This window comes from Medicago truncatula, chromosome 2, assembly GCF_003473485.1.
Source record: "Medicago truncatula cultivar Jemalong A17 chromosome 2, MtrunA17r5.0-ANR, whole genome shotgun sequence".
Taxonomy (NCBI): domain Eukaryota; kingdom Viridiplantae; phylum Streptophyta; class Magnoliopsida; order Fabales; family Fabaceae; genus Medicago; species Medicago truncatula.
In genome coordinates, this window is record NC_053043.1 from 4837782 (window position 1) to 4852692 (window position 14911).

Consider the following 14911-nt stretch of genomic DNA (forward strand, 5'->3'; position numbering starts at 1 on the left):
GTTACTTATTTTAGTACTTTAACTAATATCTAAGAGAGTATTAGCATTTTTATTTCTTTTATCATTTTATTTTTAAGTAAATCATTGAGTGATATTTTATATATTAAGAGTGAATTTTCTCTAAGAACTAGGCTTCTAGACCATTAATTGCTATTTATTATTTTGGTCTTAACCCTCTTATTCTCTAATCCTTCCAAAGTTTGGTAGGAGGTTAATAAAGTCTGATCTCAATTGATTGTCGTAGCCAAAATCAAATTCTTATAAATAATTTGTTCTTAATTGAAAGTGGTTAACTATTTAAATCAAATTATTTGGTTTGTCACGAAAAAGTAGGAGAATTTTCAAGTGAAAAATAAAATTGATACTTCCCAATTATTAGAGCAACATAAATAACCAACTAAAAATTAAAACGTGTAAACAATAATTAAACCTAAACTTTTTCTTGAACAATTCCAATTCTATACCAAGTTACCAACCACCTTCGCCATATTTTGAAGCATACTTAGTATTTGTCGTCTTATGTCTAACTGATATGACAAAAGAAAAATTATAAAAGGATGATTGTTTGAAATTGAAATAAATATGTTGAGTGTGAACCTAAAACATAATATTCAATTTCAAACAGTTTATCATATCAATTAATTAATATAATAAAACTTCTGTCTTTTGTTTGACAAAAGAATTTGATTTTGAGAAACAAAGGAAGAAAATATTTGAAAGTGACGGCTCTAATTTTATAAATTCATACAGCTAATCAAGTAAACATTAATCAGAAACTTTATCAAGTTTTCCATTATATTAATGATCGAAGAATAATTCTTCCTTATGTTGCCATTCATACTCAAGTCTTAGTCTTTCTAGTATATTTTATTTTTTCCTAGTTGAAAAGAACCAAAACTCGCCAGCAAAATACTTTTAGCAGTATAGACCACATATCAACTAGTTTATTTATTTTCTTTAATATAAAGAAAAAATGGTTGCTAAAGAATCAGTCAATTTTTTATGTTTGTTTTTATAATGATAAAAATTTAGAATGAGAGGGTGATGTTTAGTCTAAAATATGGAAGACATTGAGGGTTTAAAGAGTACTCATAATTGATAAAAAAAACGATTTACTTTTATCTCCCATCAAGGTGATTGCGGGAAAGAGGAAACGATTAATCATCTTTTTTTGGAGTGTGAATTTTTTGGCAGCATTTGGCGTCTTCTTCATCGATGGTTGAGTATATCTACGGCTATTCCATCAGATGTGGGTTGTCACGCACAACAATATTATGATGCACATGATTTTAAAAAGGAAGTTTGTTCTTGCTTTCAGGCTGTGTGGATGGCTTACCTTTAGATCATTTGGAAAGAACGTAATTTGAGAATTTTTAATAACAAAGCTTCGTCTCAAGATTACCTTCTTGATAGTATCACGTTTCATTCATGGTGGTGGTTGAAAGTGCATAAACTGAATTTTTATTTTCATTTTCATTGTTGGTACTCTTTGCATTCTCTCTATATAGGATATACCACTGTGTGATTATGGTTCATGGTTCGGCGCTATTTATTGTATTTTGGGCTTTTGATTTTTCTCCCCTTAGTCACATCTTGTGCTTAAAGGTTGGTTTTTTAATATATTTTTTGATTGGCTTAAAAAAAAAATATTAATGGGTCTCGAATCCTGAAACCATATCCAATCAAAACCAATTCTGGTAGTATTATAGAATACAAATTGGTTTAAAATTCAAAACTATTTCTTTAATTTTGATTTGGTATGTTTGACAATAAAAAAAAAGATTTGATATGATTCTGCCGGCCTTTACCGTGCTCAAAAGAAAAGGATATAATGTAGTTAACTCAAATATTCGTGTTTTAGTGTATATTTTAAAATCTTATATCTATGTATCTATCTATGACCATTTCATCTATATCCATATTCATCACTTTGTATAGTTTTCGTGGATCGATAAACAATCATATCACAGCTAATGTGTATAATGATCCCCTTGAACCACATCATTTATCAGCAACCCATTCATACCATATAAATAGCTGTATTAAAAAAAAAAAAAAAAAAAAAAAAAAAAAAAACTAAACTAAAAGGAATCGTGACGTCTCTTTGTATGGTTGAACATTACATATAGAATAATTTGTCCCGGCATTTTTGTTGGTTGTTCACATCATAATACTTAGGGATATATATGGTTTGGTCCCTCGGTTGTTGAAACCTTCCATGTATACATATAATTCCAAATTATGTGCTTTCGTAGATTATGCATTAATATAAGCAGTTTATTGACCTTGATGCTACTAGCAGAAACAAACAATATTCTTTTAACACGTATTGGACCATGGAAAAAAAATTATGGCCGTTCTATTAAGTTTTTACATTAAATCTACTTTTTTTTTTTTTTACTAAATCAATGTATATGGTAAAAAAAATGTCATTCTTTATACACTCCTTTGAGATCTTTTTATGTTTGGGTTTGTCTAACATGTGCAATATTGCATATGTTATGGCAACTAGTAACTTTTCATTGAAAACCAACAATTATTTATTAAAAGCTACATATTTAATATAAAAAACACAAGTTTCAAATCAAAGTTACTACTTTAAACTTCTTATCATGTGCAAATTTGCACATAATAGAAAAACCCTTTCTGTTTTTAAGGTAAAGCTTAATATTTTTTCCCCAGTACTTTAAAAACTCGTATCCGAGAAAGAAAAAAAATGCAATAATGTTGGATCCTTGGCTGGTGAAGAGTATATTCGTGAAAACTCTAATCAAGTTCCTTAAGAAGATAAGGGTTATTTTAATAAATTAATACTACAATTTTTTTTAGCATTATTATTTTACTCTTCCACAAAAAAAAAAAAAAAAAAATATTACTCTTCCTAGATGAATGCTTGGATTAGCCATAAATTTGATGAAATAACATTGGAACAATAATTTGGTTAAAATTAAGTGGTTATACCAAAGTAACCATCAAGCTTGCACTAAGTTCAAATTTATTTCTCTTTTGCACCAAGTTCAATTGAGAATAGGAAAAATATATATACATGTTACATGTAGTTTAGCTTTTCAATCCGTTCTAAACTTCTAATACGTAAAATTCACATGGGAGGAAAATGGTTTCTTCTCCATCCATACTTTATATTATATATAATCGTGTAAAGAACAAGAAATCACAAGGAGGATGCTAATGAATAACCACCTGAGGTCTTCCTCCGCCGTTTGCCGGAAAATACTTCCCGAAAATCACTCTGAGGAGGCATAAATTGTTCTAACCCTAAGTAGTTATGGCCATCATCAGAACTAGCAGCTTCGTAGAGACAACTTTCCGGTGAACCACTATCCTCGTGACCGGGTGGCTTGGCCTTCCGACGACCAGCTCCAACCGGAACGTTACGCAGGGCCCCACCAGCCGTCCAGTACCTTTGACAACTCTTACAAAAATGTCTTGGTTGATTAACGTTGTAATTATTGAAATAACAAAATTTAGTTTCCATACTCTTGCATCTTGGACATGGTATGATCTTTTCTATCTTCTTCTCCACCGTTTGATCTTCACTTTCTTTTTCACCTTCTTTTAATTCTTCACCATGCAATTTTATTGTTGTGCCAAATAGCTTAATCCCTTGATTTTCTTCACCTTTTCTCACTTCAGCCATATTTTCATGTAAAGAGAGAAATAGAGAGAGAGAGAGAGAGAGAGAGAGAGAGAGAGAGGTTGTTATTGGATTATTCTTAATAGAGAAGGTTTTGGTTGGCGTTATAATAGAAGGGGTTTATATAGAGATAAATAAAGCAAAAAAGTGCTTATTAGTTAGCACAATCATAAACCACGTGCTACACGACAAAAGAAGTAGACGTAGGTGGAGTATAAAGTGGCTTGTGAAAGAAAATGTGAAAAGTGAGAAGAGTGGAAAGCGGTTGAGGGTACTGAACAGTAGAATTTTGGATTAACAATATGAACAACTTTAAAAGGATAAGAGCAATTTTCTAGAATTTTTTGGTTGAGTTTTTACTTTTTGTGTCCAATGAGAAATTGAGTTAGTCTACGTCATCATCATGTAGTGCTGAAATGTCTAACAAGTGGGACCAATCCAGATAGATCGCTTGAGAAGTGTCAAAAGTTAGTCGAAAGGGAATGCATGTACTTTTGTTTTGCATAATATATGTGTGTGAAAGAAAGAAAGAAAGAATAAACTTGATTCTTCTGGTGAAAATGATACTCTCCTTCTATTCTATTTTCAAAATTTCATATACAAGTGCCTGATTAGCATTAATGTCTTTCCTATCAAGCTAATTAGAACTCGTTTGGTAGTCAACAACAATATCAATATTTTTTAGAGTTTGATGATTCAATATTGTAGGATAATCTAATACAATCACCTTATTCGGTCATGTTTCTCTAGGTAAACATTTACTGCGGTGGAAGCTAGCAAAGCAATGGGGAGGCAACATAATTGTTATAGGGTGTTATTTACTACGTTAGAATGGATTTACAACACACTAGATTCGACAAGAAATATCGGTTAAGTTGGAATTGATATGTGATTATGGTATAGATAGACGATGATGCGACACGTAGAGGAATACATAACACAATGGAGATTATAAAAGAAATTCAAATTACTTATGAGGAGGCAAGATCAAAAGGTCAAAGATACGTGTGAACATATATGTGTAGGCATTTAGTGTATGATTGTTAGTTTCATATAGTAATTTTGTATAGAAATTGAGCGTCACAAATCATTTACACAATTATGAAATACTCAAACTATCATGTCACAACGAGAAACAAGTGTACCTAAATAAATGTATGGTTATGTGCACCAATTTTCTTCATTTATGCAATCAAATGTTTTTCTTTAAAGTTGTTTACTAATGCTTTTAATCTTGTCTTTTATTTCTAAAACTATTTCGACCCAGTTGAAATAATCAGTTATTTTCATCCTTCTAACTTTCAAACCTATGAATACAATGAATATTCAAACTTTTTTAAGAAATAATTGCATAAATATGTCCTAAAATTTCTAGTTGATCATGCAAACAATTAATCTAAAAAATTAGTGATTGTTTACCAAAAAACGGATAAATAAGAAAATAATTTTGTTTCCAACTTTTGTGGGGCATACTAGTAGTTTCTTACTAACTAAGTAAATTTTGTTGGATTTCAGCCCTATAAAATCACTAAAAAAAATTGAATTCTGTGGGAAAAAAACAAGCAACATAATAACTTTTTTGAGGCATTTAATATTATAATTTTTAACCAAATATTACTTTAACTTGTCCTTAATTATACTCACATTTGAGGGGGAAATCCTAAGCATAAGCTAAATAATTTTTTTGTACAAAAAAAAAGTATATATATTGAATTTTCTTTTTTTACCAAATAATTGTCTATTCTTTCTTTTGTTTGAAAAAGGTAGTGCGTTTGCCGGGAGTCGAACCCGGGTCTATTGCTTGGAAGGCAATTATCCTAACCGTTGGACTACAAACGCATCTTGTTATATGTTTAACTAAAGAAATAAATAAATATTTAAGAACATCAATATATAATCAATAGTTTGATGCTCTCTGCATCCTTTCAAAAAAATATATAATAAATTTCCGAGGTAGTACACAAATTTATTTATTTATCTTTCTCATGCATCCTTTAAGTTTTGTGTTTTTCTCAGGTTCGTCCTTTAAGTTTCATAAGTTTCAAATAAATCCTTTTAGTTTATGAATGCTTGCAATGATAGTCATTCTATCTAAAAAAATATTGATGTGGTCGTCAACTTGTTGAATAGACACAAATCAATGTATTTTGCACTGTGAGTGTGTAAAGAATATGTCTTTCTCCTTGAATCACTCATTTCCCCTAAATTCCATTATTCCCCAATTTCAATCCAATTTCAGTTTTCATTATCATTCCAACTTTGTTCCCATTCACTCTTTCTCATAACTTCAATTCTAATTTTCCATGGCCACATTTCAATCCAATTCTGGTAACAAATTTGATGGAGATATCCTTTCCAGTGGAAGGCACGAGGGGGAAGATTTGACAGATAGAAAAATGTTTTTGGATATAGAACGAAAACAAACCTTGATTTCTGAGAAGAACCCTTCACAAATCCTTCGGAGAACTAGTTTGCATAACAATTGCCTTCTATTTTTTGTTTTTTTTATTTCCCCCAATTTCTTCCCAAAACCCTAATTTCTAATAGAAGAAGATTAAAAAAATAAAAATAAACAGTGTTATAAACGCTGGCAGTCCAAAACGCAGCGTTTTGTACCTATTCAACACATTAACGATCATGTCAATGTTTTTAATGAAGACTAGCTGCTAACATTGTAAGCATTCATAAACTAAAAGGTCTTATTTAAAACTTATAGTAAAACTTAAAGGATTAACTCAGAAAAATGTAAAACTTAAAGGACCCGCTAAATGCATTTGATAAAAATATATATGTTTTAAGTTTCTATAAAAACCAAAACTTCAATTCCAAAAAAGAAACTACGGCCTTTTAAGGTTAGTCGCTACACCCTTTAAAAAAAAGTGTCACTACATAAATTTTATTCAATTTTAGTCTTTATCTTTATTTTTTTTATAAAGATTTTTTTTTTTAAGATCCATATAGAAATTAAAGCACACTTCTTTCACATTCTCAAAATATGCAATACTTTGGATGAGTGAAAGACATTTATTAAATGAGTTCTCATTCAAGTCTCGTATCAAATAATGTGAAGAAGAAGAAATTAAAGATGTAAAGAAGTGTTATAAATATGGATAATTAGTTTGATTTTTCTTCACACAATAGTATTTGGGGGTATTAAAGGTTTGGGTAGTTGTGTATCTTTGAGAGTGTTTACAATTTTTTCGGTGCAAAATTGTGTTACACATAATATCAATGTAGGTATTTCTTCACCAAATAGTTTGTAAATGTTTTTCGCCACGTAAAAATTGTAATGAGTAATAAAATATCTTGTTAAGAGATTATGGATGTAGTTATAGAGTGTGAACCTTGTCGTTTGTTTCTTTTTTACTTCTTGAGTGGGTTTGCTTCTGGTTAGATTTTCTCTTTTTGGTTTAACATTAATATAATTCGAGAAATGCTAACAAGTATTTTTGGGGCATTTATTTAAAAGTTTAAAGTAGAAATTTTTTCTTGAAAATTGTGCATTTCAAACATTGAAACAACGAAAAATAACTTTTTATACCTAAATTTTTTCAATTATTTTTATTTTTGAATCATTAACAAGTGCCTTAAGGATACTTGATAGTATAACCAAAATATTAAGTTTTCTTTTAGAAGGAAATGACTTATTGCAATGGTTTTCTTTATAAGGAGCGACATAAGTATGCACAAAAGTCTATAAGGAAATGTACTTGTGAAGCATTGAAGAAATGGATGTTCGCTAGAAACAGGTGTAGTTCACTGTATTCTTTTTTATTTTTGGTGAATTCATTGTATTCAAATGTTTGCCATAAATGATATTTATTACTCCCACGTCCAAAATTGTATGTCACTTTAGAAAAAATATTTGTTCTAAATTATACGTCGCTTTATAATATCAATAAAATATTAATGTTATTTTTCCTATTATATCCTTAACTATTTATTATTCTCTCTTGTTTCAATTCATTTATTTAACCTTCTCATATCATTTATTAAGGACAATTTTGTAAAATAACTCATAATATCTCTTTCCCACACAATATTAATTACATTTCTTAATATGTGTGAAATGCTCAAAACGTCATACAATTTGGGACGGAGGGAGTATCACTTTATATTATCCTGATTTTCAATACACACGGTGAGAAATTTGATTGCCGGCCTTGGATAATATTTGTATTTATGCGGTCGTACATCAATGGTTGTTGAATCGAAATCAAATTATTAAAATATCAAACCATAAATTTTAGTTTTGAAAAATAAAAATTTGGAGTTGATATCAATCCAATGATCATCGATGGTTGACTGTGTAGTGATTATTGACTATAGGCAATCCAATTTCACACAGTTAGTGGATTGCCTAAAGTCGCTCATCCCTGCATTGATGCAGTTCACACATCAATGATTGTTGGATATTGAGATCGGGTGACCATATTTCAGACTTATTATTTTAGTTTTTTAAAATCGACGTCTACATTAAAATTTGTAGTGTTTGATCTCGATCTAACAACTACCAATATGCTTGCTGCATAACCGCATGAGATTACCGACCACATGCTATCGAAATTGACATGTGTGGTGAGTTGATCCCTATAGCTAGCCTTGAGTTGCATGTTAGTGTTATTATTAAGGTAAATCTTCCCTTTTACATCATGAGCCATGCCCAATCTAAGTTAATCATTTTTGGTCTTTTACATCATGAGCAATGCCCAATCTAAGTTAATCTTTTTTGGTTAAAGTGAAAGAGAAAGATACTCAACGGTGTGAGTAAAACTCAATTGCCAAACAATTGTAATTTTTTATAAATTATTAAACTAGATATGCTCAAAATATATATTTGTCAAGTTTTTATTTTTATTTTTTATTTTTTTTATGAATACAACTTAAGCCCCAACAAAGAAAAAAGAAACAATAGATTTTTTAGAAGGGAAGAAACAAAAGATTAAAAACCCCTAAAAAAAGGCATTGGGATTTAAATCTTGCAATATGATGAAAGAAACATAATCAGAAATAACATCAACAAAAGATCAGATTCTTTATCAAAATTAACTTGTGTTTGACAAACGCATTGATTGGCTTCACGAAACATAGACTTCAAAGACAAAATGATCCAGCCAACATGCGAGAGGTGTCGGGAATGCAACTAGTGAGGTGACCCGTTAGGACGGATGAAAGAAGTTATCCTGAAGCAGCGTCAAAGGCCCTTGTATGCCCTTCAACATGATTTTTTATCGTGTAATTCGCATTCTGTTTTGGCTATTCACGAAACTCTTTAACCAAAAGCTCGGAATAGATATTCATCCCATGATTGTCGGGTTATATTTTTAATTTGGTCAATTTATATTTTGTTGAACGAGAAACTCGTGTGGACACACTTACAAAAATGAAAAAGATAGAATTAAATAGTGTAAGTTTTTTAAATAATTATTTTATGAAAGTGTGTCTAAACCTAGTGCACGAAATCTTGTGGCAACTAAATTATTTTTCCTGTTGGACTTGCAAAAATTGATCAAATCATATTTGAAGTTTGCAATTATAGCTAGTGTATACTATTGTTACTATGCAGATATATAGAAGAAAAAAAAAATCCATGCAAAGATAATAGTCCTATTGAAGAGAAGTACTCCTCCGTTCCTTAATAAGTGACCTATTTGACCATTTCACACAGATTAAGAAAAGTGTAAAGATAAAAGAAAAAGAGTGATACTTTTACTGAGTTGCCCTTGTCATTATTTTGAAACTTTTTCACTTTTAAGTAATGATTACTTTCTTTGTTCCACTATAAACTTTAACATGGGGACCACAAAAAGTATTTATAAGGGGTAAATTTGTCAAATTTTGCTTAGAAATTTGAGAAGGTCAAATATTGTGGGACAAATATTTTTTACAAATATGTCACTTATTGAGGGACGGAGGGAGTATTTACGTATTGTTCCAGCATAAAGGGGAATATGTCCCTTTTAGATAACTATATTATAAAGTATGAATATTTGCTAAGAAAATGAAACTTTACATGACTCTGATTTGGTTTTTTGCAATCAGAGAGTGGTATTTGGTGCATCGATCAAGCGATTATGAATAACTCCAAACAAGTATGATCTAGGCATGACTTTTTGCGGCTTTTGATAAAGCAAAATAGGACACAAATCAAGATTAAGTACGCATCATGCAATTATAGTGGATATATGATTCCTAAAGTCGCATGCTGCTAAATGCATTTGGTATTACTTTTCTCACCAAAGCCAACTTTCCAGGTTCCAATGGATTTGTTGCTCCCTTTTCCATCAATTAAAAGTTTGGGATGTGGGTCCGGTACCTTTTAGTAAGCATCTAAATTTGTAATAAGTTGGCATGTCATTTCTTTTCTAAAGAAATCTTTATAATATTAAGACAAATGTTATTATTGAATTTTACGTATTAAAAATCGTACATTCAACTTCTTAAAAGTTGACATATTATATTTTCAAATGCAAAGTTGTTCCTTTTAGGTTGTTTAACATGTGTCCTAAAGACATAAGTTAGCATAACCCTAATATTATTAATTGGAAAGTAATCTCATTTCCAACTTGCAAGTCTTTTTCATATTTTAATTTTGACAAAGGAATAATCAATTTGTTTGAATGGTAAAAATATCTACTTTTTTCTTTTGGGGGTGTATTAGATTTAGATATTTCTATAAAAGTTAGTTATACCAGTTGCTTAGATTATACTAGTAAATTGTTTTTTAGATTTTTTTTTTTTTTAATGACAAAGTATATATAAAACGAAAGAAAAACAACAAGAGTTATAACAATATACACGATAGGAGCCAACAAACGACTCTCCACCAAACCACCACAAAAGGAACACCACAAAACCCCATAGACGGGGCCAGGGGGTTATATAAGCGTTTAGTATATTTGATATAATTCCAATCTCTCATTATAAATGTAATTTCAGTTTTATTTTTACCTACTTTTCTCTTGTCTATAGCTTCTATAAAAAATAGTAGGCTTAATACATCATTTGATTCCTTAACTTATTTTTCGTTTTCACTTTAGTCCCTTAACTATAAAATGTCTCAATTTGATCTCATAAATCTTATGTCGTTTACTATTTTGGTCCTCTCTGTTAGTGTTTAACCTTAAATATCTAAGGTAAACCAACTTTATAGGTGGTCCACCATAGACCTCATAAATCTTTCTAATTCTAACCATTTGATTTTTTTTGTCAAAAATGAAACCATTTGATTTTGAAGGTCTATAGAAATTAATAGTGAATCACTAGCACCTAATTTATTTATTTTTTCTTCATAGTCTTCCTCTTCTCTTCCTTCTCTTTTTCATCACTTTCATCATTATCTTCATCAACTCCATCAAACAAACCCAGAAAAAAATTCCCAAAAAATGGATTTAAAAAAAACTCTTAATCATCAACCTAATTTACTTCTAAAAAAACCTCTATTTCTTGATCTTTATCCCTAAATTCTAAGAACCCATAAATTTTTAGCACGGCACATAATATAGAGGGAGCAAATTAGCAAGCAAATAATCCACGAAAGGTTGAAACCGCTAGAGGAAAAAGGAAGAGCAAGCTTTAAAGTATGAGTTTGGGAGCTCAAACATCAATGCATTTTTCTATTATCATATCTCATTATCATTATTCTGTATTGGTTTGTTTTCGCCCTTTGTGGTGTTGTGAACAATTCGTTTTGTTTTTATCCTCCTTCTCACCAAGTTGAAAAGGAATAAATGGATTGGCTTTCAAACAATTTTGATTTAGAACAAACTTTCCTGTCAATTTTAGTCAATCAACGAGTAACTTGTTGTTCTCCAAAAAATAAAAAAGCAAATAATCCAGATATGAATCGGTTGCTGAGAGAGAGGGGTTTTGGTTTCAGTGATTTTCTTTTTCTTTTCTTTTTAATTTGTTCATTTATTTGTTGTTTCACTTATTTGTATTAATTGTGTTGTTGGTACATGTTGTAATGGAGGAAGAAATGAATTTGAGTTTCAATAATTTCTAGTTCTTGATTTTGCTGGGTTTTATTGTTTAAACTTTTCTTGGTTTATATGAACTTAATGATTGATGAAGATTAAGAGGAAGACGAGGGAGGGAGAGGAAGAAAAGAGAAAAAAATTAGGTGTTGTTGGTTCAATGTTGTATACAATGGACCTACAATCGAATGGTTGAAATCATATCAAAAATATTAGACATTCAAAAACTAACGGAGAGGACTAAAAGAGATAACGGTAGGAGATATAAGAGACCAAATTAAAACGTTTTATAGTTAAGGTACCATTTAAAAAAAAATAATTATATTAAATGACCAAACATTACTATTAAGCCAAAATAGTAATACAGTATGATGTTAGAGTCTGGTTTTGCCTCTGAAATCGTGTTTTATGTTCTTAGTAATGATATATTTGAAAAGGTTTTACTGAAATGGATTATTGGCGGTAGCATCAAAGTTATGCATTTGGTCCTTTCATTTAATCGAGATTTTTTTCCTTCAAAAAAAAATTTAATCGAGATTTTTTAAAATTTGTTTATGCTATTAAGATTTGTTAAATTTTCCCAAAATATTGGTGATGTTCTTTTTTTTTTTTTTTGACAAAACGTTCTTTTTTTCTTGATATCAGCCTATTGAAGATGAAAATTTTTGGTTTAAACATGTCTTTAGTCCTTGCACTTTCATCAGGTTTTGATATTGGTCCCTACACTTTTTTTTTTTGTTTGGAGTTGGTCCCTGCACTTTGTAAAAATATTGGTATTGGTCCCTCTATTAACTTTCTGTTAACAAAAAAACACAAAATTATTGGTATTGATCCCTGCACTTTGTAAAAATATTGGTATTGGTCCCTGCACTTTGTAAAAATATTGATATTGGTGCCACGTGGCGTGAAATGATTGGGCCACGTGGCACTCCGTTGGTTTTGTGTTTTTTTTTATAACAGAAAGTTAACAGAGGGACCAATACTAATATTTTTACAAAGTGCAGGGACCAATGCCAAACAAAAAAAAGTGCAGGGACAAATGTCAAAATATGATGAAAGTGCAGGGACCAATGACACATTTAAACCAAAAAATTTTGGAGGGTTAAAATTCGAAGAAAATTTTTAGAAGGATTAAATAAAAAGTTGATATATTTATAAGGACCAAAAACATATTTAACCTTTGATATTTTATGTTCTGTCGATAAAAATTAAAATTAACGGATGCTTTTTCAAAATTCACTCTATTTTTAAACTCATTGCTAGTATTTAAGTTTCTATCCATAAAGATAATTGATGGTTAAACAATTTTATTCTTTTTAGCTTCATTGGCCTCTTAATTTCTTTCCACAAAGATAATAGATGGTTAAGCAAATTTCTTATTTGAAGCTAATGTATTTCTGACAAGCATATATTAATTTGTTGGTTAGTTACACTAGTTAGTTGTTCTGATTGGTCAATTTATGTAAAGCCTTGATTATCCCTTAATGTAATTCAAATTCTCTCACTTTCAATATAATTTCCACTTTATCTACTTTTCTCTCATCTAGGCTTCTATCAAGAATAGTAGTAGTAGCTTAATAGGGTGCTTCAAAATCATCCTTAGCTGCTATCTTCGGATCAATAATTTGTCAGGTGTCTCTCCTATCGTTGTTTTGAAACATACTAATCGAGATACCTGTGCTACAATACGGATAGCGCGGCCGCGTTGTATTTTTATTAATATATAGTTCATAAATCCACATATACTTAGATATATTTTTTTATTAATATATAGTTCATACACCCACATATATTTTTTGAATATATTAATAAAACTTAGGCAGTCGCGGTGTTTAAATAGAGATATTAAAAAAAAACTAATTAAAACTGATCACTCGTTGTAGTTACTAAAATGAGTCTCGTGTTACAATTGGACACTCCAATAGTTTTTTTAGTGATACATTTTAAAAAAAAAAAAACAACGGAAAAAATTGAAGTATGATTAATCATAATATATTATAATATTGTGTTTGTTTTAGTATTGACGATATTAAAAAAGCTAATAAATGAAAATACATTTCATAAATAAATATAATATATACTAACATATTTCCGTAAAAAAACATATAGTGAGATATATTTTTGTTAAAATATAGTTCATATACTCATTTGTATTTTATCAATATATAGTTCCTATTAAATTTAAGAAATAAGAATATATTAATATATTCCCATAAAACAAACATATACTCATATATATTTTTATTAATATATAGTCCATACACCCACATATATTTAATTAATATATTAATAAAATTTAGGAAATCGCGGTGTTTAATTAGAGATATTAAAAAAAATACTAATTAAAATTTATCACTCGTTGTAGTTACTAAAATGGGTCTTGTGTTACAATTGTAGACTCCAACGGGTTTTTTTAGTGATACATTTAAAAAAAACAGAAAAAATTGAAGTATGATTAATAAAAGTATATTATAATATTGTTCTTGTTTTAATATTGACGATATGGAAAAAGCTAATAAATAAAAATAATCATAGATTTTATTTACTAATATGTTTGAATGTGAAAAATATTAATATGTGTCCAGTGAAAAAACATAATTAACGTATTATATAATAGTGTTATCGTAAAATACAAAATCATATTATGCTATAACAACAACACTTGTTAGTTTCCTCTATAAAAAAAAACTTGTTAGTAAAACCGAATTGAAAATTAGTAGAGAAAATGGAGTTGAAAATGAAGGGAGAAAATGAAAAATGAAGAAAGTTGGTAAGAAAAAAATATGCAAGGACCGGGATTAGTTTAGTTGGTTGAGACAATGCATAAAATATGCAAGGATCGGGGTTCAAACCCCAGCCACTACGAAAAAAATCTAATTTCTTTTTATATAGTTATCGTAATGTTACGTGATCCGTGCGAAAAACGCGAGTTTCTTTCTAGTCAATTTATTAAAGATTCAAAATTAAAAACTAAGATTTTAATATATTTTTTTAAATAATAATTTAAAAGTGAATACGATCCAACAAGATATGTATGATTTTTTCTTGTCAAAAAAAAAAAAAGATCTTTATGATTTTTTTTTCCTTGAATAATGGTAGTTATCTTGATGGATAAGCTAGCGAAATTTTCACGACATTTAATTTGTACTAAATGTATTTTTTTTCTAAATTGCAAGACTGCCCTCCCTTGAATTGTGGAAGGAACAAAATTATATGGTTGTAAATTAGTCGTGATCCCGTCCGGATAAATTGCTTCGCAAGATATAGCAATACTGTTTTT

The 14911-nt window shown here is 29.5% G+C and overlaps 1 protein-coding gene and 1 non-coding gene across 2 annotated transcripts; both read right to left on the reverse strand.

Annotated features, from left to right (window-relative positions):
* Nucleotides 1-2947: 2947 nt before the first annotated feature.
* LOC25485958 (dof zinc finger protein DOF1.5) lies at nt 2948-3757 on the reverse strand. The gene has a single exon (XM_013607100.3). It carries the CDS (start codon nt 3656-3658, stop codon nt 3173-3175), a length of 486 nt encoding a protein of 161 aa, XP_013462554.1. The 5' UTR covers nt 3659-3757; the 3' UTR covers nt 2948-3172.
* Nucleotides 3758-5422: 1665 nt separating this feature from the next.
* On the reverse strand, nt 5423-5494 carry TRNAG-UCC (transfer RNA glycine (anticodon UCC)). Its single transcript has one exon. It is a non-coding gene; the product is annotated as a tRNA-Gly (tRNA).
* Between the last annotated feature and the right edge of the window lie 9417 nt (nt 5495-14911).

Bases quoted from the DNA above. Each gene is read 5' to 3' on its own strand.
- LOC25485958 (XM_013607100.3), bottom strand. From the start codon at position 3,658: ATGGCTGAAGTGAGAAAAGGTGAAGAAAATCAAGGGATTAAGCTATTT.